This window comes from Onychomys torridus, chromosome 16 (genome assembly GCF_903995425.1).
Source record: "Onychomys torridus chromosome 16, mOncTor1.1, whole genome shotgun sequence".
NCBI lineage: Eukaryota > Metazoa > Chordata > Mammalia > Rodentia > Cricetidae > Onychomys > Onychomys torridus.
This window is the reverse complement of record NC_050458.1, coordinates 5,487,262-5,510,795: the sequence shown is the minus strand read 5'-3', so window position 1 is coordinate 5,510,795 and position 23,534 is coordinate 5,487,262. Positions and strand designations below refer to the sequence as shown.

Below are 23,534 nucleotides of genomic sequence, written 5' to 3'. Positions count from 1 at the left end.
TTGATGACTAACTGCTCTAGAGGCCTTTGCTTTGTTAGATAATGGGGCTGTATTGATTGTTTTTTGAGACTTTTTCCATGCAGCTCCAAGTCTATTGTAAGAGACAGACTATAGCCACTTAGACATTAATCTTGAAATGTGAGTCTAGGTGAGATTTTTTAGAAGTTAAATTTGGTAGCTTTTGTATTTTTTAAAAATTTACTCTATTATACTTCTCTCTCTCACTCTCAATCATCTATCCATCCATCATTTATTTGAGACAGTTTCTCTGTGTAGTCCTGGATCTCACTCCGTAGACCAGGCTGGCCTTGAACACACAGGGATCTTCCTGCTTCTGCCTCCCAAGTGCTGGGATTAAAGGCGTGTGCCACCACCTGGTGCATTATTTTGATAGGATAATGTGTTTCTACATTCTTAGTTTATCAGTATATGAGAAGGTAGTCTTAATTTTGTATACTGTAGTCATCAGAATTTTATAACTTGTATTTGAAGTATTCTTTTTTTTTTTAAAATAAAAACTTCATTTTCTGTCTATCAAGTATTAGCCTGCATGTATATTTGTACTTTGTGTCAGTAGAAATTAGAAGAGGGTGTTGGAAGGTTGTTAGATGCCACATGAGTGCTAGAATTGAACCTGGGTCCTCCAGAGGAGTAGGCAGAGCTCTTAACCACCGAGTCATCTCTTCAGCCATATCCTATTATTTGCTATAAACTTTGAGCACTTCAGATTGATGAGAAGTCGTCCTGTCTCTGGCAGTGCTCACATGACTTGTTAGTGGTACAGTCAACAATGAAGCCAGAGCCTGCTTAGGGTTCCTAAATAGGAAATAGTCTCTTTAATATATCTCATTCCCGTTTTGGGGAATTACCTAATTCACATTCTTTAATTTTTTTTTTTTTTACACATTTATTTACTTATTGTGTTTATTGCTGTGGGTGGGTGCCACAGTGTGCCCTTGTGCATAGAGGTCAAAGGATTACATACTCTGAGGAATGTGTACCCGAATGGGATGAAGTCACCTGACAGAGGGGTGTGTACTGCCAAAATATGGAAACACATGTTTGTTAATGGATGAATGAATAAGTCTCTCTCTCTCTCTCTCTCTCTCTCTCTCTCTCTCTCTCTCTCTCTCACGCACATACGTACGTTGAGGGTGGTCAGCAAAATCTATTATCACAAAAGGGATAGAATTAGAGGAAAGCATGCTAACTGAAACAACAGATATGCTGTTATGATTTTGCTTAAATGTGGAGTCTTCAAAAAAGAAAGGCCAGAATGAAATTGGTTATCACAGACGACATTAAATGGAAAGGTGCAGTGAAAGGATAGAAAGTAGCATATACACATATGTGCCATAAATATCTAGAAATCTATCTTCCACTGGAGGAGCAGTTAAGTGAGTGATGTCAGCTGGCTTGCTTACAGTTCAAGGGCCGAGAAATAGAGGTCTGCTCAGCCATGGTGGCTGTTTACTATAATAGCTGGACATCCTTTTAAAACCTCAAAGTTGTGTAATGAACTCCACATCTCTTAGTAAATTTGCTAAATACAAAACTCTGCTTTGATTCTGACAATACACTGTTGTGGATTGCTGTGAATGTGTTGCTCTGATTGGTTAGTAAATAAAATGCTGATTGGCCAGTAGCTAGATAGGAAGTTAGGCAGGACAAGCAGAGGAGAATTCTAGGAACAGGAAGGCTGAGTCAGGAGTCACCAGCCAGACACAGAGGAAGCAAGATGTGAAGGCAGAACCAAGAAAAGGTACCAAGCCACGTGACTAATTTAAGTGTAAGGGTTAGTCAATAGTTAGCCTGAGCTAATGGTCAACTAGTTATAATTAATACAAGCCTCTGTATTTTTACTTGGATCCAAGCAGCCACAAGGCTGTGGGAGCCCAGCAGGACTAGGAAAATTTCAGCTACAAATGGCGCTCAATGTGGGGCTCAAACTCATGACCCTGGGATTAAGAGTCTCACGCTCTACCAACTGAGCTAGCCAGGCCACTTATAGCTACTACGGTCGAGTGCAGCTCTGGCTGAGTATAGCCGGACCGCTTGTAGCTCTGGCGGGGTCTGGGGCTGCAAACTGGCTGACCTGTAAGGCCACCAGCAGTTTTTTAATGAATTCTTGCCACGTGGTCACCAAATGTAGTTGAATTTCTAAACAGTCTTATTAAATAAGAAACACAGAGCCAAATACAGGGGTAATAGTTGAAGAGATCAGAGAAATAGCCAATAGCTATGACTAGCCTTAGCTTACCACCATGCCGGAGCTTTCCCCGGAGAGAGCTTCTTCCTGTCTAACCTGCATTTTTATTGCCTTCCTGTACTGCCTTCTCATTGGCTTTAAGCCCAGTCACATGACTTCCTCATCACTGCCTGTCTATACAGACCTTCAGGTCTCTATGGTTGGTACTGGGATTAAAGGCTTATGTCACCATGCTTGGCTGTGTCCTTGACCACACAGAGACTCTGCCTGCCATGTGATTGGATTAAGGGCGTATGCTACCACTGACTGAATTCTGTTTTGTGGCTGCTATGACCTCTGACCTCCAGGCAACTTTATTAACATACAAATAAAATCACATTTCAGCACACTACACACTGTTTAGATTTAAAGGATGCTTCTAGTCCTCATTTGCTGAGCTCTCAGGTTGAGTTTGGTGGTTGTTGTCTAGGCTTATACAGAAGGGGATGATCAACATTTAATTAGCACTTATTTCCCTTAATGTCCTGGATATGTTTTCTGATAGTTTAGGTGCATGCATTCCTGCCGACTCTTTGAACACGAAGTTGTGTGCTTCATCTGTTCCTCTGCATGGTGGTGAGAGATCAATAGAAGTTACTTGCTGTTGGAACATGCTGTTGGTTGTGTTGCTTCATGTTAACCATGATTTTCACATGGAGGAGTCTGAAAACAAATGCTAGAAGTGGAAGCTTGTTTTATTGATACCTAGTGTGTGTGTGTGTGTATACATATATATCTCCATTAAAAGTCAGCTCCATTCAGGCATGAAGGCACATGCATATGACCCAGCACTCAGAAGGATTGCCATGTGTCCAGGGCCGGCTTGTGCTTCAGAGTGAATAGCAGGCCAACAAGACAAAACCAAAGTGTCCGAAGTATGCCAAAATGCAATGAGTACAGGAGACAGGACCAGAGAAGCAGCGCAGGAAGAGGGTGAGGTGGAGTAGCCACCGTGACCAAATGGCATGACAGACTCTGATGCCGCTATTCCTTTTGGTGTCAGTAAGATGCTGTGCTTACCTTTCAGTGACACTCCAATAAGTGCTTTTTCTGTTCCTTCCCTAGGCTGGTGATTAGACTTAGTCATCAACATCATCCCTAGCAGATTTTCAGGTTCCGATCAGTCCTGGTGAACAGCAGGCTGTCATGAATAGAAGTCATTTTTTTAAATTGGTTTTTAAATGAATAAATGAGTTCCAAGAGGATCTTGACGTGGTGCTTTTGTAGTTAGGATGGTTCATTGGGGGTTGTACTGCCCTCAGCAGAACATCTATGTAAGATATTGGCATTGAGTTTTGTGTTCGCTGAGCAGTTAGTTGATGTGCTTTTGCTCTCCCATGTGTCATGCTGGCCTGCAGTAATATAGAGCTTCCACAGGGAGTTAGTTCATTGGGGAGTACTTGCTGTAAAGTGTGATGGACTGAAGGTGTGGAGGAAGTTCTGTGAGGATTGAATGGGAAATGCCTAATCCCATTTTAGAGACTGGAGAAAGGCTTCCCAGAAGATGTGACATCCAAACGTTGTTGAGATAAAGTTGGCATTGACCGTAATCGTACGTGGACCCCGAGTCCTGAGAGCTCATGGTATGTTTGTAGAAGTGAACACACAGAATTGCCGCTGTATTTTAGGAGGTAGAAGTGGTAGGCTGACTGGAGTAGATGGAAGATGGCTGAGGTCCACTTGCCAGGGAATTGAGGTATTGATATTCAGTGACTAAGGTCTTACAGAGTCTTTAGAGAATTATGAGGTTGGTGAGGTTTTTGTCTGTGTTTAAGGAAGTGAACACTGTTGGTATTGAAAGAAATATAGGAAGAGGAAAAGGAACATCTAATCATTTGTGTGATGGGATTGTTGAGTAAACTGTGAAGACCTTAACCAAAGTAGGACCAGTGGGGACCGAGGAAGGGAGACTGAGGAATTGACAAGTATGTCACTCTGATTGGTTGCTAGTTGATGTGAGAAAAGAAGAGTAGAGAAGGCTCTCAGACCCCAGCCCTCAGTGGGTGATGGGACTCATTAGTGGAGGTGTGGACTGAAGATGAGGGTGGGCCTTGTGGGAGATGATACTTGAGGAGACCATACCACAGTTGTGGATGTCTTAGTTTCCATGACTCTTTGAGAAGCCCATACTCATGCTGTTGGGTATGGCTTACTTTCTTCTGAGTCTTAATGCTTAAGCCTATACTGAAATATGTTTATTATATCTCAACTCTGCTTCCTTTCAGAGAATTCTGCAGTTCAGCCTGCTGTTGTATTACAGAGCATAGTGTGCTAGCTGACAGAGTCACTGAACATAAGGGACAGTGACACGATCTGGAGGAAACACATAATGTGGTGAGGGAGTTGGGAGGAAGGACGCGCATAGCAGGGCACAATGTAGCTGTGTAGCCCAGGCTATCCTTGAGCCCTCTGTCCTCCTACTGAGCCTTAGGACTTAAAGGTGTGTGCCACCCATACACAGCTGGTTGTAGAGTTTGTAGGTGTAGATGGATAAAATAGGTAGGGTATCCATTTGGCACTTGAAAGTACTATGGTAAGATGAAACAGTTTAAGTGAGAATTGAGTTTATCACAAAGTGGACTGAAGGACAAGCTACTTTGAATGGTTGTTGTGGGAAAGGGGTATAAGAAGGGGCTGTGTTCAGTGTGTATGTCTGTGTGTAGGAAGGAGATCTTTCTCTGGAGATGGGAGGTGGTAAGAGATTAGAAAAGAAAGGGGCTTTTGTTATGTAACACAGAGGTAGAAATATGCAGGAAGCCTGTATCTAGGAACTGCCTTTGTTTGGGTAGTAGAAGGTGAATGAGGAGCAGCACAGTCACAGCTGAATCTGATTAAGCAGTAGTAGGCCCTGTGCCGTATACTTTGCATATTAGTTCACATCCTTCCCAGATACTTGTTAAAATACGTTCTTTTCAGATGTGAAAAATGAGTTTAGAGAAATAACATAATTGACATCAAGTAAGTGGACATAGATTTCGATTCCCCTTTGCTGATGCCATTCCATTATATAAATTGGTTGTTTTGTTTGTTTGTTTGTTTGTTTGTTTTGAGACAGGGTTTCTCTGTGTAGCCTTGGCTATCTTGGGGCTCACTCTGTAGACCAAGCTGGCCTCGAACTCAACAGAGATCTGCCTGCCTCTGCCTCCTAAGTGTTGGAATTAAAGGCGTGTGGCACCACTGCCCAGCCATTATATTAAATTTTAGCTAAAGGATTGAGAGGAGATATAAAAGGTAAGATGTGATGCATTTCCTACAAGGAAAGCAGGTGGTGGCCTTCTGACGCCCATGGTTTAGAGAAGAGAGGATTTGGTGACGTGAGGAATTTAAGTTCTGTTGGGTGTCATCTTCAGATGCCATCTGTAAGGTTATCTGGAGTGAAGGGGTTGGTGCGGATGCAGTAAGATTCAAATCAGTGCTCTTTTGGTATATTCTGAAGCGTAACCCATGCTTCCAGCCCTTGATAGATACCCCTAAGTTAGGTCAGCCGTGTAGTCGATCTGACGAAGGAAGATTCTGTTATTGCAAGCTTTGCTTTGAGGTTTCTGGGTAACTTTCTGGGTCAGTCATTTATGTTAAAAATAATCAATTGTTATTTACATTCATTTCTCATTTTGTTTTTAGATATAATTGCATCCTACTCTTCTTACATTTCTTTCCCCTTAAAATTTAATGAACTTTTACCACAAAAAGCCAATAGGGGCATTGCTTTCAGCAGTTTGGAAGGACCTGCGGGAAAGGGTCTTAGTGCCTCCACCTCCACTCTGTTCAGCACAGTTACTGAGTGTTTTCTGTGGACTGTTCTGAGGTTACAGCGCAAAGAAGAGCTTACATTTGTCTCAGGCTGCTAAATATTCTGGGCTGTGCAGTGTGGTATGAGCTGAGAGGAAGGCTAGAACATCAGAGTTGGGGGGACCGAGAGACGGGGAGGGGGATGGATTATCGGAAAGTGGAGGCGGGGCCAATAGCAAGGGCAGTCCTAGTGTGATGTTCTGGAAGCAGGCAGCAGGCCAGCATTGCTGAAGGAGAAGGAATGAGCTCCTGAAAGGGAGCCAAGGATTGTGAGGATCTTGAGATTGTGGTTTATATGCCTATGTAAGCCGTCTAGATTTATAGTGATTAAAAGTAGTGTCTAAACCAAGGAGTTTGGCAGTTTTTGTATTCATAGTTCTGTTTTATTTTTACTTTATAGGATGGAACAAAATTTGCGTGCATTGGGGCTCTGTATTCTGAGCTTCTGGCTGTCAGCAGTAAAGGAGAGCTTTATCAGTGGAAATGGAGTGAGTCTGAGCCCTACAGGAGCGCCCAGGTATTTGTTGTAGTTAATCTGGGGATGAGCAACTCTACATAGCAACATGAGAATAGTAATCATTCTCCTTATGCTTTCAAAGAATCCTTCATTACATCATCCACGAGCAGCATTTTTGGGGCTGAGCAATGAAAAGATAGTCCTCCTGTCTGCAAACAGCATAAGAGCAACTGTAGCCACTGAAAATAACAAGGTAGGAACCATTTTGCATTGACGAACATTTATTTCATGGTTGAAGTCGTGGTGTGCTTCTCTGCCCCCTTTCAGCTTCTTTCATTCTGATGTAGGACCCTATTTAAAGCATTTTAACACTTACAATAATCCTGTCTCAATTTTTTGTTGGCTAATTTATACCATGATTTAACTTTGAAACTATTTACAATTACTTAGTATAATTGTGTGCATGTGGGCACATGGTGCACATGTGGAGTAAGATGACAGCGTTTGAGAATCAGTTTTCTCCTCACACCTTGGTGGGCTCTGGTGGCTTATCCTGCCAGCTTGTCAAAAAGCCGTTTAAAGTGGCTTTCTGCTGTTGAGGGAAAGTGCTAAGAGACAGGGGAGAGCGCTTAAGAGGCTGTGAAAGATTGATTGAACGTGCTGATGTCCCCTTCAGATGAGGATAGACATGGTAGGGCGGTGTGGCTGGAGACTGGCATCATTTCACTTCAGATGAGGTTAGACCTGTTAGGTCGGTGTGGCTGGAGACTGACATCACACTTTAGATGATCAGCATGACTTTAAAGCTGTTGAATTCTATTACAAATTCTTAGAGCAACAGTCGGGCGGGCGGCCCATGACTGTCCTTGTAGTTGGGGTGCTGGAGCTGGGAGATCTCAAGGTTGAGGTCAGCCTAGACTGTACTAGACTTGTCTCACTCTCCCAACTCCCAAAGAGGAACGTGCTTAGTCTTGGTTAGTGCCTTAGAAATGGTAGGAATTTGATTTACACGTGAAGAAAGTGTTTGAGTTTTAATTAGGAGGCTTTACATTTTTTAAAATACGTATAGTGGGTGATTTGCTTGCTTGCACATGTGATGGTGCACCGTGTGCATGCCAGGTGGCCAGGGTGGTCAGAGGAGGGTGCTGGATCTCCTGGAACTGCAGTTATAGATGATTGTGAGCCTCCATGTGTGTGGTGGGAACTGAACCTGGGTCTCTGCAAGAACAGCAAGTACTCTTAATCGCTGAGCCATCTCCAGCCTCCAGAAACCTTTTCTGAAGTACTTATTTTTGTTGTATTGAACCTCCAAACATTTCAGACTTGGAGTTGATAGAATGCGTTATGCCTTACAATAGTGTTGACCACAGTTCTTTTGGAAAGAGTCTTCTTTTATTCAAGCCTCTACTGTTATCTTCCTTAGGTTGCTACATGGGTGGATGAAACTCTGAGTTCCGTGGCTTCTAAGTTAGAGCACACGGCACAGACTTACTCTGAACTTCAAGGAGAACGGATAGTTTCTTTACACTGCTGTGCCCTTTATACCTGTGCCCAGCTGGAGAATAACTTATATTGGTGGTAAGTATGTTTCACAGGGTTCTCATTACATAGGAAGCAGTTTTGAGAAGAGGATCACTTTGAGGTCATTGTAGAGACACACATTTCCCTTCAGAGAAGTTCCATTAACAAACTGAGGAATAAATTTATGCGAACAGTGTATCCTTAGCAACTATGTTATCAGACATCCTGAGAGCACAAAGCAGAATTAATCATACAGACTCCTACTACGCATAGTCAGGTCCAGTTAGTTTTTCAGGTAGTTTAATCCTTTCTTCCGTATGTACACATGTACTTTGCTATTACACAGTTGCAAATTATGGGGCATAAATTATTTTAAAATTTCATTGCATGAATTTTTTTCTTCATCATTTATATAACTTTATATAGTTAATAAGGTTTGAAATTTATTCTTTGTATTTTCAGGGGATACCAGTAAATTTAGATCATCAAAAGTAATTATTTGTAAGAAAAGGTTATTTGTAAAAAGGATATTGGTTTTATTTTCTGTAGTTTTTTTTGGTTTTGGCGTTTTGTTTTTTCAAGACGGTTTCTCTGTGTAGCTTTGGTGCCTGTCCTGGAACTCACTCTGTAGCCCAGGTTGGCCTCGAACTCACAGAGATCCACCTGCCTCTGCCTCCTGAGTGCAGGGATTAAAGGCGGGCGCCACCACCGCCCGGCCTTTTTTTTTTTTTTTTTTTTTTTTTTGCCAGAGCTGAGGACCAAACCCAGGGCCTGGCACTTGCTAGGCAAGCGCTCTACCATTGAGCTAAATCCCCAACCCCAATTTTAGATTTATTTAATGGGCTTCTTTGCTGTTTTCTTGACCAGTCTGTGGTTTTCCTTTCAGGGGTGTTGTCCCTTTTAGTCAAAGGAAGAAAATGTTAGAGAAAGCTAGAGCAAAAAATAAAAAGCCCAAATCCAGTGCTGGTATTTCCTCCATGCCAAATATCACCGTTGGAACTCAGGTAACTCGGCTTTGACGAGCAGTTGCTCTTAACAAGCATGTTTATTATACTGAGTGCTGTTGTGTCGTGGGTTCCAGTGGCACGCGTAGGTATCTCATAGCTTTGCCTTTTTCTTACAGCAGTCATTGCAGATTCTGGTCTTGTGTCTTTATGCGGTTTTCCTGTGGAGCTGAGCTCCTTTATTCCCCCGGCTTTAAGAACTGGATAGTCCTTTTTCAGTGTGGAGCCTGCAGTGACCCTCCAGGAATGCTGGTTGAGGTTGTCCTGGGGACAGGCTGGGCGTGACTGACAGCCCAGGGCAGTCTGAGAGGGAGCAGGGTGGCAGACTGCTCTGGGTGGCATTGTCAGGAAGAGGTGGTGTCCGATCCTTCCTTGCATTTCTACAGATGTTGTTTCAGGGCTCTGTGATGGGACACTAGAAAGTGCTTTTCAAAGTGTACGGCCTCCTGCAGGGCCCATGCTCCTTTCATTCTTTAGTCAGTGGATAATCTCTGAAGGCCTCCTCCAGAGCCTAGCAGTTTGAATGAAGGAGAAGACACTAAGGGGTTAGTAGAAATGGGCTGTCGAGGTGGCTCAGCCTTCTGCTGTCATGACCCGAGTTTGAATCTTGGGGCTTACAGAACGGAAGGAGTGAGGGGGCTGCACCGAATTATCCTCCATACGCTCCACACTCAACACCAGGGCACACGTGCACACACACGCATGTGCACAGAATAACATGTCCATACGCTCCACACTCAACATCAGGGTGCATGTGCACAGAATAACATGTCCATACGCTCCACACTCAACACCAGGGCACATGTGCACACACAAGCACGTGCACAGAATAACATGTAAGACTGAGCAGGCTGGAGTGGGAAGAGCTCAGTGGTTAAGAAGGACATGTCCTATGGCAGAGGATGGGCAGCTCCCAGCTCCCTCTAACTCCAGCTCTAGGTGATTGAACCAGCACTCGTGCATCTGATCACACACAGACACACAAATACATTTAAAAGTAAAACTCTTGGGGTTGGGGATTTAGCTCAGTGGTAGAGCGCTTGGGCCCTGGGTTTGGTCCTCAGCTCCAAAAAACAAATAAATTAATTAAATTAAATAAAAAAAAAGTAAAACTCTTAAATATAACTGTAGACTATTTCACTGATATTGTGACTATTCTTTTACAGTTAAAGGTTTTCAATTGTAATAACCTGCATACTTACTGACTATTAAAATGAGAAAACCCACAGAACTGGGAGGTTGTTGGGACATTGATGTCCTGAGATCAGGTCTGATGGAGATTTATTCTTATAAAATTCAGTATTTATAAACCATAGTAAGTGTTGGAAGGAGAAAAGGCATGGTCCGTGGGCCGTCGGACAGATGGGTTTTTAGTGTATGGTGTGCTGCCCTGGTTCTCAGGTAGCATTTTCATTTCAGGTTTTTCCGCAACACCTGAGGTACGTCACCCTACCCCTTTGTCTTAAGAAACTGGCACTACTGGACCCCAGCTTTAACTACTAGCTCTGTTTGTGGCTCTGTCTTCCACCGCCCCCTAGTTCATGGCTGTCTTGTTCCAAGTGTGGTTTGCTTTCCAAATGGAAATGCCCACTGTCTGGACATATTTATTTTTCACTATTTACTAAAGCTTCTCTCCTATAGGAGCCCCCCTTCCCCTGTTCTGTTCAAATTCCAGTTTCAACATTATTATTGACTGAATTTCAATAGTACAGCAGCTGTTCAATAATAAGTGGTGCCGAAGTGCAAGCAGGGAAGGTGGGGAATACAGACACTCTAAGGGGGAAAAGGTTCAGGACTTTTATTTTTAGATTTAGCTGGGTTTTGTTTGTTTGGTTTGGGTTTTGGTTTTTCAAGACAAGGTTTCTCTGTGTAGTTTTGGTGCCTGTCCTGAATCTCGCTCTGTAGACCAGGCTGGCCTTGAACTCACAGAGATTGGCCTGGCTCTGCCTCCGAGTGCTGGGATTAAAGGCATGTGCCACCACCGCCCGGCTGATTTCGCTGTTTTTATTTCATGTGTTTGACTACTTTGCTTGCATGTGTGTATTACATCATGTGTGTGCCTGGTGCTGGAGGAGGCCAGGAGAGGAGCTGGGCTCCTGCACTGGCAGTCCAGTTGGTTGGTGTGAGCTGTCGTGTGGATGTTGGGCCCCAGTGATGCTCTTAATTGTTGAGAGCCATCTCTCGAGCCCAAAGGAAACGTTTTCAGTAAAATAAACTAGTAAGATACTGCTGAGCGATGGAACGCTTCAAAGTACCTTGAGGTACAACTAAGGTTTTGTTTATGGAGCCACAGAGACCAACAACACTAATTTGCTGACATCAGTACGACCTGGTGTTGATTAACTTCACTTGCATCCATAGAGCCTAATAGTTAGAATCTGTAGTTACCAAATAGGAAATTTGGCCCAGACTAGGATTTACTCCTTGTCTGTAAGATACATTTATTATAATAAAGTGCCAGTACATAATTTCAGTTAATAATAATCCATGTTTTGATTTTGATTATAGTATTTTTATTGAACATTTATTGGTCTCTAAGCTTTTACTAGATTTTATTTTTGGTTTTTGAGACAGGGTTTTTCTGTGTGTGAGCCTGCCTGTCCTGGACCTCACTCTGTAGACCAGGCTGGCCTTGAACTCACATAGTTCTGCCTGCCATTGCCTCTCAAGGGCTGGGATTAAAGGTGTGTGCCACCACTGTCTGGAAAATTTTATTTTTTAAAGTGAAGCAAAGTTGGAGTTTATTAAGGGAAGTTAGGGGAGTTTTAATTATTTTTTGAGATGGGGGTTTCACCTTGAAGCTTTGACTGCCCTGGAGCTTGGCTTGCAACTTGCTATATATAAACTAGGTTGGGCTTAAACTTTGGAGATGGTCCTTCCTGCCTCTTCCTCCTGTGTGCTAGGATTAAAAAGATGCACCACCATGCCTGGCATGAAACGTTTTTTCTATGAATTAGGTAGGTACAGTTAGTAAAGGTTGGGGAGAGAGGGATGAGGGAAGGTAGGTGGGAACACACCCCGTAGTGGCTGGTTTGGGCTGTGCTGGCAGATGGTGTACAGATTACTGTTCCTTTTGAGACTCTTTATTTATGCCTAACACTATAGTTGGCCATGTGTAATTGTCCTCAAGGAGGACTAAGCCACCATGGTGGTTTGTGGGACAGTGTCACTGTAGAGGCCAGCTTTCAGTACACAAGTGCACGGAGCCTCTGGCGGTTTCCAGCTGTAGAGCACAGCCTTAGTTCTACCAGGTCCTTTCATATACTGCCCTTCATATACAGGTCCTTCAGTTGACATTGAGAAGTGTACAGGTTATGGACACCTGAGCTTGTTTAAACTCTTTTGTTTGTTGGTTTATTAGGAATCTTACTCTGGCTTTGATGAGGCAGCCTTCTGAGTGCTGGGATTGTAGGTCTGAGCTGCCATACCCTGCTCCTTTTAAAGTTACAGTGCCCACTGAGAGACATGTATTAGAGCCTATGAACATCAGAATTCAGGAAGAAACAGCTCACGGTGGCAGGAAACAAAGAAAAGTATAGTTTCTTTTTCATGTTTTAGTTTGAAGTGTGCTGTTTCCAGTTTCTCCTGCCTTTTCTGTTGGCTTTTCCTTCAGTGGGATGGCTGACACTGGCTGAGTGAGCTTTAATCATGCGTTGCTAGCAGACATGCTGATGTCACTGTTCTTAGGAGTGGGAACAGAGGATTGGATGAGAAGGGTACAGTATAGGCCCTTGTTGAGTGTCGCTCATGTTGGAAAACACAGGACGCCCGCCCACTTTTGCATACACTGGAACTGATTGTCATAGTTTGTACATCATCCTGCTTGTGATTTCTTTTGTTTGCCAGGTGTGCTTAAGAAATAATCCTCTTTATCATGCTGGAGCAGTCGCATTTTCAATCAGTGCTGGGATTCCTAAAGTCGGTGTCTTAATGGAGTCAGTTTGGAATATGAATGACAGCTGCCGGTTTCAACTGCGGTCTCCAGAGAGCCTGAGAAGCATGGAAAAAGCCAGCAAGACCATTGAAACAAAGTGAGTCCCGGGGCTTCGGTGTGACCATTGAAACAAAGTGAGTCCCGGGGCTTCGGTGTGTCGCAAGCCATTGCTGAGCTTTCTTTGTGTGAGGCAGTTTGTATGTGATTTGTACGAGTGCTGTGCTTGGCTGTGTGTGTGAAAGCCAAGCCAGGTCCCCTGGAAGAACAGTAAGCGCTCTTGACGGCTCAGCAGTCTCCAGCCCTAAATTACATACAGTTCTTGTGTGATCAGAATAACACGGCAGTATTCTTTCTTGATGCCTTTTTTGGGGTGGGGTGGGGTGGGTGGGGGGTCGTTAGCTTGTGTTCTTGGCAGGTGTTGCGTAGCTCTACCGTGGTCCGCCTTACTGTTAGGCCCGCGTTCGCTCTTCTCCTGTGCAGTGAATTTGTCACGGAACCTTTCGCCTGATAACAATGTGTTACCATCATTCTAACATGGAAGAGTGTTTTCTTTTGCTAAATTTTGGTACATTGGAAAATGATGTGCTCATACCATATATACAGCTGTTCAGAATTCTGATGTAATGATTATAAATTCTTTAACTTGTGACATCTTTTCTGATGTTACAAGTGCAGGCTGAAACTCAGAAGCACAGGGGTTTGTCAGTAAGCTAAAAATATGCTCTCTTAAGAAATTAAACCTATCACACTAATACTTAAGATTTATAATTTTAGTGTTTTTTTTTTAAATAGGTGGGCCTCCTAATTATGTTGATACTTGGCCTAAAACTTATTTTAAGACTATAGCCATTGAATAAGACTTTTCCCCTCCCTTACAAACTTGTTTCAATAAATTGTTTGAAAGGTTTTGTTTTATTCCTAATTATAAGGAGAGTGCTTTTCTCACTTTAGGCCCGAGAGTAAGCAGGAGCCAGTCAAAACAGAAATGGGTCCTCCTCCATCCCCAGCTTCCACCTGCAGCGATGCCTCGTCAATCGCCAGCAGTGCGTCAATGCCCTACAGTAAGTCTCACGGGCACTGCAGGCCCGAGCAGACAGCAGTGTGCCTGCCAGTGCTGCTTGTCTGGCTCGTCCACAAGAGCGTTGAAAAACCTTTTGTATAGATGGTGTGTGTTCCCTTGCTGTGTTGTTGTTGTTGTACAACTTTGTTGAAGTGGAAAGACAGTGTTTACAGTTCATTGTCTAGTTGTTCTTGACAGTTATAGTCAACAGAGGAGATAACCCACTACCCACTCTATGTATATTCCGGGTCTTTTTGAGACTCATTATTTTGTATATTGGTTATGACGTGATTTCAACTTTTACTTAGGATTTATAGAATTTATAAAGCTAGGCTTAGAACTGTGCCTTGGATTTTAAGCTCCTTGAAAGTCACACTTTGAAGTCGTATGGTGGTTTTAAGAAGAATATAGCAGATACTCCTTTTTAAATGTTGGCATGCCCACATTTCGGCTCATCTCAGTTTGTAGTGATCTTAGTATAGTTAGGCAGTAACCAGTTGTAGCCCTTCTTTATTTACTACTAGTTTATTGAAGTATATGTGTGTGTGTGGGGGGGGTTTCTATGTTCCTGTATGAACATCATTACTGGTGTGCCTAGATGGACTCTGTAAAGATTTTGTTTTTGTTTTCTTTTTGGTACTTAACATTTTTGTTGTTGTCTAAGAACGACGTCGATCAACTCCTGCCCCGAAGGAAGAGGAAAAGGTGAATGAAGAGCAGTGGTCTCTACGGGAAGTTGTGTTTGTTGAAGATGTCAAGAATGTTCCTGTTGGCAAGGTTTGTTCAGTATAGATGAGAGTTAGTTACTGACTGCCTCATTTTGGTTACTTGAGGATTTCAATGTTAGTGTCTGAGACCCCTTTCTTCAAGGCAGCCTTTAGATTATCTCCTTCTGTGGTTCCTTTAGTCTCAATTTTGTGTCACTGAAGGTGAAGAGATGATGCTGTGCTGTATTAGTCAAGGCTCTCTATCTCTAGGGGTCCAGCTAATCCAGCAATGGCTATCTACCAATGGAAGGTCCAAGAATCCAGTCCATGTTCAGTCCATGAGGCTGGCTGCTAGCAGGTCTGCACTGGAGTCCTGTGAAGAAGTGGGCTTTAATGCCAGTGAAGGAAAGGAGCCTGCCAGTGAGAGCAAGCAAGTGAAGAGCTTTGTTCTTTCCTATCCTTTATGAAGGCTGCTAGCAGAAGGTATAGCCCAGATTAAAGGTGGCTTTTCCTCCTTCAAAAGATCTGGGTTACAGGTGCAGCTTCTCAGCTCAAAGATCCAGATTAAAAGTGGGTCTTCCCACTTAAAGTGATTTAATTAAGAAAAAATTCCTCATAGGTATACCAGCCCCTTGAGTTCCAGTTAATTCCAGATGTAGTCAAGTTTTGACTGCCAAGAATAGCCGTCATATATGCCTTGAGTATTTGAGGGTGATGTTTTGTTTTTAGGTTAATTTGGGATAATTTTACATGTACAAAAAAGTTGAAGAGTGATACATTATTTTTTTTAAAATAAGATTATTTGTGAGGTGTATGTACACTCACATGAGTGTGTGCAAGTGTGTGTGTGTGTGTGTGTCCTGTGTGCTGAATCCCTTGGAACTAGAGTTTCAGGCCCTTGCAGGATGCTTACTGTGTTACATATGCATTGGTCCTTATGATTATGAAGCATGTGCTCTCAGCTGCTAGGCCATTTCTCCCCCCCCCCCCCCCCCCATCCATTGCTTTGGATCCAGTCTTTACTGGATCTGTGAGACTGCAGATGGGGATGATTCCTAACACGAAGCATTGCTCTGTATGAAAACTCTGTTTTCTCTTTTCCTCCTGAAGATTTTCCTTCCAAGAAGCCAAGTAAATAGAAGCCATTTGCTTGAATGCTATTAATTAATCCTTTATCCTTGGTTCATATTTTAAATATTCCTACAAGTAGAGAAAATCTACAAATTGAGGAGTTGTGTTTTTTTTTAATTGCTTTTTAGTTTTCTAAAATAGGATGACTGTTGAAAATATGGTTTTCATTTGTACATAATGGAAATAGATGATAAACCAACATCTACAATTTATACAGGCCTTTCTTATGAAGGCTTTTTCATTAACTTTAGTTTCACTTGAATTCACACTGGTTTAAACTTGTAAGTATTAAGTAGAAGAGGTGAGATTCAAATGTCCTGACTTGTCTGTCTGCATATGAGCCCATCCCCAGTTTGACAGCAGTGTGGCCGCGAGTTATGTATCTGGAAATTTAAACTTATTAAATAAAATAATAATAATAATAAGAAGAAGAAGAAGAAGAAGAAGAAGCCATGTCCTCAGTCATGCTAATCCCATTTGAAGAGCTTTGCAATTTTCTTTTTTTGTATTTAAATATATATTTATTAAAATTTTTTTCATTTTACATACCAACCCCAGTTCCCCCTCCCTCCCCTTCTCTCGCCTCCTCACCTCCCTCCCACTCTACCCCCATCCACTCCTCAGAGTGGGTAAGGCCTCCCATGGTAGTCAACAAAGTCTGGCATACCAAGTTGAAGGAGAGCCTAGCTCCTCTCCATTGTATCAAGGCTGAGCAAGGTATCCCACCACAGGGAATGGGCTCTAAAAAGTCATTTCATGCACCTGGGATAAGTCCTGGTCCTGCTGCCAGGGACCCCACAAACAGATCAAGCCACACAACTGTTGCCCACATTCAGTGGGCCTAGTTCAGTCCCATGCAGGTTCCCGAACTGTCAGTCCAGAGTCAGTGAGCTCCAACTAGCACCACCTGTCAGCTGTCTCTGTGGGTTTCCCCATCATGATCTTGACCCCCTCCTCCTCCTCTTCCTCTTCTTCCTGTTCTTCCTCCTCTTCTTCTTTCTTCTCCTCCTTCTCCGTCTTCTCCTCCTTCCTTCTCCTTCTCCTCCCTTCGAATGCCGCATGCCGTTTATTGAAGGAGGGGGGTGGTCTTAAATACAGGCTTACAGCACAATGGGAGAACCCCAGAGGACAAAAGTTTGCTTCTGATTTTTTTTTTTTTTTTTTGGAAGCTGAGGATCGAACCCCGGGCCTGCCATTGAGCTAAATCTCCAACTTCGCTCCTGATGTTTTACAATCTTGCATCTAAGCTGTTAATGTCCAATATGTTGGATACACAGACAAGGAACTTCCCTTAAGCATTCAGGAGGGTGGAATCTCGCAGGGAATTAGCATAGGGAGGATATTAAGATCAAGGTCAGCAAGCAAGGCAACAGTTACCCAAAACGGGGGCCAGGGTCCTACAGGTCCCCCCCTCTTACTAAAAATTGAGCTTCTGACTTAGGTTGTGTGGGACGTCAGCAGGTCACCTTACCCATCATGGAGACACCTGTCCAGGTCACACAGGCATTCTGTCTTAGGTTGGTGAGCGCCCCCCAGGCATTACCCGTCTCTGAATACTCATTATCATATAGGCTCAGTCGTATGAGAGCAGCAGAGTTAACTGTTGCCAAAGATCTCTAAGTGTTGCTGGGCTTGCAATCTGTCTGTTCGACACAGAAAAGACCAACAGAAGTCTTAACCCACCGGTAGGCTAAAGGCGAGCTTTGCAATTTTCTAGGCTGCTGACTTACATGGATGCAAAAAGGGCCAGGCCGGGTTTATCTGTAATCTTATCACTTGGGAGGTAGAGGCAGAAGGATCCAGAAATTATTCAAGGTCCCACTTAGCTGCATAGTGAAGACCAGCCTAGGATACGTGACAAATGAAACAAAGAACATTCTGTCACGTATGCTGCTTATAGTCGTAGAGGAGGCTGAGAGGTCTGGTCAGCAGTGGCTCCTTTAGTCTTGAATGTGGATATGCTAGCAGGTTCAGGTTAATGTAACAACGTCATGCTCACTGAGGATACATACTTATAAGGACTTAAGTGTCTTTAGTATTAAGTCAATTTGGAAAGCAGAATTTTCATGTTAATTTCATAGGAACTGTTTTTAATGTTTACTCATTGTATCTGCCTCTTGTTTCCAGGTGCTAAAGGTGGATGGTGCCTATGTTGCTGTAAAGTTTCCAGGAACATCCAGTAACACGAACTGTCCGAACAGCTCTGGCCCGGATGCTGACCCTTCTTCGCTCCTGCAGGACTGCAGGCTACTTAGAATTGATGAACTACAGGTATTTTTACAGGGGTTCTCAGTGACTTCTGGGATGACTCACTGAGTTTGTTACAGTGAAAGTAAAATGCCCTTTGTTGTTGGCAGGTTGTCAAAACTGGTGGCACACCCAAAGTTCCCGACTGTTTTCAGAGGACCCCGAAAAAGCTGTGCATACCAGAGAAGACTGAAATACTAGCAGTGAATGTGGACTCCAAAGGTGAGGGCTCAGGTCTCTCTCCACCTTACATCTGCTGCATCTGGGATAAAGTTGTTTGGTGACTTGACCATTCTTGTCACGACATGTAGCCTAATCCATCAGATGTGGCTGATTTATTCACAACTGTTGTTGCAGAGGTTAAGATTTAGTAGATGCCAATGTGTAAGGTTTTTCTTTTATTTTTTTCATTTATGTGTCTTTGAAAGGTGTCCATGCTGTTTTGAAGACAGGAAACTGGGTACGGTACTGTATCTTTGATCTTGCTACAGGAAAAGCCGAACAAGAAAATAACTTCCCGACAAGCAGCACTGCTTTTCTTGGTCAGAATGAGAGGAGTGTAGCTATTTTCACTGCTGGACAGGTAGGAGTCCATTTTACTTTCTAAGAACAGATACAAGACTGGCATCTTGTGCCACTTAGGGTTTGCCTACTAGAGAATTAAAAACATTGAGCACATTCTATTATGAGAGTAGTTTTTTTGAAAATAAATACACATATTATGAAGTCAATATTTACTCTCACCCTCCTTTTTTCCTTCCTTTTTTAGAGAGGGGGAGTTGATAAGGGTCTCTACCTTAGGCTGAATGCTTACACTGTTATATTTTATCCTCCTAAGTACTTAGAATTTTGGCAAGCATGGTCACAGTAGGTTTGTATAATCATTTTTTATTGGGATCAAGCATTATTATTTTTCATTCATTGTAGGAATCTCCTATTATTCTTCGAGATGGAAATGGTACTATCTACCCAATGGCCAAAGATTGCATGGGAGGAATCAGGGATCCTGACTGGCTTGATCTTCCACCAATTAGCAGTCTTGGGATGGGTGTGCATTCTTTAATAAATCTTCCTGCTAATTCAACAATCAAAAAGAAAGCTGCTATTATCATCATGGCTGTAGAGGTAATTTAACTTTGGAATATAGTCTTGGCATTTTAATTCAGAAGAAATACTGATAAAATTCTTGAAAATTCTTGTCCCTTCCCTATAAGAGCAAATAGTTTATTAATAGAACAGAGACAAGTCAGTGATTATGGTAGAATTTTGTTTTAAAAATTAAGGCATATATGCTGTTGGGATAGCACAGTGGTCAGGGATGAAAATCTGACTGACTATAGAAAACTTTTGAGGAAGTGGTATCTGTGAGAGCGGCAAGAGAGGGGATTGCTGTCTGTGGTACCAGGTGTCGTCTTTAAGAATCTGATTAATGCTAGAAAAATGCATTTAGCCAAGAGGTGCAGATTGTATTGGTTAGAGTAGCAGGTGGTAAGCCTGGAGAGGAGGACACAGGGTGACTTGTGTCCTTGCCTGAGGTGCCTGAACTGAGTGAGTACCAATAGGAGAATTTTGAGGTGGTGAACGGCATTTTTATTTAAAAGATTAGTAACAAACTGTTGGCGTTTTAGGGAAGAATGGACAGAAAAGAGATGTTTAAAGAATCAGATAACGGCTAGTGTATAGTCCAAGTTAGATACAAAGAAAAACAGGAAAGAGGGACAGATTTGATAGACTTGAAGGAAGGAGAAACAGGTGGATTTAGGCAAAGCGGGGATGGAGCGATGGGGTTAGGAGGTGTTTAAAGTAGCTGTGTTGGTTAGCTTGGTGATTTGACCAGAAGGCAGAATTGTGGCTAAAAAGTGATAAGGTTCTGGATGTCTTAGATTTGGTTTTGCAAGTAGAATCAGCAAAATTTGCTGATGGCTAAATAAATGCAAGAGATCAAAATCAGAAAGAAAGCAAAAGGTCTTGTTTTTTTGTTGTTGATTAAAAATTGTTTATTTGTTTATGTTTGTGTCTGTCCTTGTGTGCCATGGAGCACATTTGGAGGTCGGCACTCAAAGCTCTGTGGCGCTGCTTCTCTTACTTGGGGTGTAGAGGTGGAGCTAAAGTTGTCAGGATTCCATGACCAAAGCACCTTGAACTGCTGAGCTGTCACCACAGCCCAAAGGTTTCCAAGAAGAAGCTGTTATTTATGGAGGAACATCTAAAGACATTTAAGAGGTTAGGGTTAGACATAGGACCTTGAGGGGGTCTGTCACACATCTATGTGCACAATGGAGAAGGAAAAAGAAAAACATAAGCCAGAAAACTAAGAGACAGAACAAAATGGAGTGATTTGCATGTGGCGCGAGCAGAGCTACAGATTTGTTTGCTTTTTGTTTTTAATTCCCTGTGCCTTTTGCTCTAGGGCAGCATAGCTAAGCATGGTGATCATAGTGTGAGACCATGCTAGGTCTAGCAGGTTGATGATGAAAACTCCTGTAGAGTTGTTGATGCCAGCCAAGTGACTGTATCATAGCAGTGTACTAACAGTGAAAAAGCGTGTGTCGCTCAAGTGCTGTGCTTGGGTTTTGGAGAGACTTGTGAGCATTATGGTGGAAGTTTACCCCGAGTGGTAGTCAATCCCACAGTTAGAGCAGTCTTTCTCACATGTCCCAAGTACTTTTAAGAATTACATTCTCAGTGTGGACAGCGGCCCCTCTTCTTCCCCATAAAGTTTGGGGAGGGAGACTTTATTGAAGGCAGTTTCCTGGCAAATTGTCCTTTTCCTTGTCCCTCTGTATTCCCATACATATCTGCTTGTTTCTAGTAAAAGTTACAAATAATGAGCTTGCTTTTTAAGATAAAACAAGTGCTTTCTATTTTATTCAATGTTCAATCCAAAAAAAGGTTTTAACTTTGTACTGTTTTTGTGTGTGTTTGTTTAAAAGATTTGTTTTTATACGTGTACTAGTGTTTGCAGGCATCTTTGTGCAGTGTATGCTTTCCTGGTGCCTGAGGAGGCCAGAGTAGAATGTCAGATCCCCTGGAACTGGAATTACAGAGGGCTGTGGGTACTGGGAACTGACTCGGTTCTCTGCAAGAGCATCATGTGTTTTTAACTGCTGAGCCAATTCTGTGTCCCATGAAGTGCTTCTTTGTGCTGTGAGAGAGCTAATGATATTTTCTGTGCACACCTTGGAGCACTGTTACGTCTTTGATAGTTAGATCTATTTTCTCTTTTAGAAATTACACCCTATCACAATTCCTAAAGAGTTCAAAGTTTTGTGTTCCGTGTACCACAACGTAAATATACACCTTTATTATTGTTTATGTACGTGATACTGGGAGGCAGAGGGTAACTTGTGGGAGTTGGTTCTTTTCACCATTTGAGCCTTGGGGATTGATTGAGCTTAGGTGGTCACACTTGGTGGCAAGTGCTTTTGACCTTCTGAGCCTTCTCCTGGGCCCCGAAGTGTAACTTCTACAGCCATGAGGTGAGAGTAAGTTGGAATAAAATCTACATCCTTTGCTTAATTGTCTGACCATCAATATTGCTAGTGCCGTCATTTGAGAGCTTGGGTAAAATACCAGGGTGTCACTGTCCCATTCAGTTATTAGTAAAAATGCCAGGGTGTCACTGTCCCATTCATTTATTAGTAAAAATACCAGGGTGTCACTGTCCCATTCAGTTATTAGTAAAAATGCCAGGGTGTCACTGTCCCATTCAGTTATTAGTAAAAATACCAGGGTGTCACCGTCCCATTCAGTTATTAGTAAAAAGACCAGGGTGTCACTGTCCCATTCAGTTATTAGTAAAAATGCCAGGGTGTCACTGTCCCATTCAGTTATTAGTAAAAATACCAGGGTGTCACTGTCCCATTCAGTTATTAGTTGTAGGACTGGTTTTCCATTAGCTGCAAAGTGGAGGTAGTTTTGAAAATTGAAAACATGTACTTAAACATGTTTTACAGAAAGTTTCTACTCTTTTCCATTGTCACTTACACACTATTCTTCCAAAATACAGATGGATTCAGCAACTTTTGCCATGCCATTTGCAATCAGTTTCTACTTATTTGAAGATCTGATTACATTATAGTGGCCATGAGGCATTTTTGATGTATATAATTTTGGACATGTTTACTGTTCATTTCATTGAAGGTTTTTTGGTTTTTTTTTTTTTGTTTGTTTTGTTTTTTCTCTCTCTTGCCTGAGTACAGAAACAAACCTTAATGCAGCATATTCTCCGCTGTGACTATGAGGCCTGCCGACAGTATCTCATGAATCTTGAACAAGCAGTTGTTTTAGAGCAGAACCTACAGATGCTGCAGACCTTCATCAGCCACAGATGTGATGGGAATCGGAACATTCTGCATGCTTGTGTATCAGTTTGCTTTCCAACTAGCAATAAGGAAACTAAAGAAGAAGAGGGTAAGACTCAGAACCAAAATAAGACCTTGGAAAGACGTTTAGGAAGAGAAATGGACAAATTTCTGTAGAAAACAGATGCACTGGGCTGGAGAGATGGTTCAGAGGTTAAGAGCACTGACTGCTCTTCCAGAGGTCCTGAGTTCAATTCCCAGCTCCCACATGGTGGCTCACAACTATCTATAATGAGATCTGGTGCCCTCTTCTGGCCTGCAGTCATACACACAGACAGAACACTGTATACATAATAAAATAAATCTTAAAAAAAAAAAAAAGAAAGAAAGAAAACAGATGCACTTTTTTACTTTATTTTATATAATCTTGGAAGGCCTGACTTTGTCAGGTGGTAAAAATAATTCTAAGGGTTAGATACGGAAGCCAATAGTAAGTTTGATGTGTGTGTTTTTATTGTCTTTAATTCTTTATTATTCAACAAAGCTGAGTATGCTGATAGTGAATGAACTTAGTGAATTTTATGAGTACAAATGACTTTTTAAGAAAACATTTTTAATGAAGTGTACATGTCTGTGTCTGTGGATATGTGCGCATGGGTGGGTACAGGTGCCTGCGAAGACCAGAGGCATTGGCTCCCCTGGAGCTGGACTTACAGGCAGCTGTGAGTCACAGTGCTGGGAACTGAACTCTGGTCCTCTGGAAGAGCAGTAAGTGTTTTTAATTGCTGGGCCATCTCTCCACTCCCTAAAAAATTCATTTTTAACTTATATGTATGTATGTTCATCTGTGCACATGTGTGCCAGTGCTGGGGAGACTCTAAATGTTGGATCTCCAAGAGATCCAAGAGTTACAGGTGAATGTGAGCTGGGGACCTTGGGTCATCTGTAAGAGTAGCAAGTGCTCCTAACTGCTGAGCGGTCAGTCTGTCCAACAACCTCTTCCCTCCCCAAAATGAATTTACACTAGAATGTGGTATTCTAAGTCTCCAGAAACGTTTGTCCTGTAGTTGGGAATGTAGGAAAAAAATAAGTTACTGGGTTGTTACAGGTTTCTGAAAAGTAAGGTGGTTTT

At 42.5% G+C, this 23,534-nt stretch overlaps 1 protein-coding gene across 2 annotated transcripts in view; it reads left to right on the top strand.

Moving 5' to 3' along the window:
* Window positions 1-23,534, top strand: part of Ubr5 (ubiquitin protein ligase E3 component n-recognin 5) — a 116,423-nt gene that overhangs the window by 46,530 nt on the left and 46,359 nt on the right. For both annotated transcript variants that reach the window (XM_036208260.1, XM_036208259.1), the window contains exons 10-21: window positions 6,438-6,554; window positions 6,637-6,747; window positions 7,918-8,072; window positions 8,902-9,019; window positions 12,866-13,050; window positions 13,905-14,014; window positions 14,678-14,790; window positions 17,979-18,122; window positions 18,209-18,320; window positions 18,527-18,681; window positions 19,026-19,223; window positions 22,301-22,511. In XM_036208260.1, coding sequence (XP_036064153.1) covers window positions 6,438-6,554; window positions 6,637-6,747; window positions 7,918-8,072; window positions 8,902-9,019; window positions 12,866-13,050; window positions 13,905-14,014; window positions 14,678-14,790; window positions 17,979-18,122; window positions 18,209-18,320; window positions 18,527-18,681; window positions 19,026-19,223; window positions 22,301-22,511 — 1,729 coding nt within the window. The remainder of the gene's footprint in view (window positions 1-6,437; window positions 6,555-6,636; window positions 6,748-7,917; window positions 8,073-8,901; window positions 9,020-12,865; window positions 13,051-13,904; window positions 14,015-14,677; window positions 14,791-17,978; window positions 18,123-18,208; window positions 18,321-18,526; window positions 18,682-19,025; window positions 19,224-22,300; window positions 22,512-23,534) is intronic.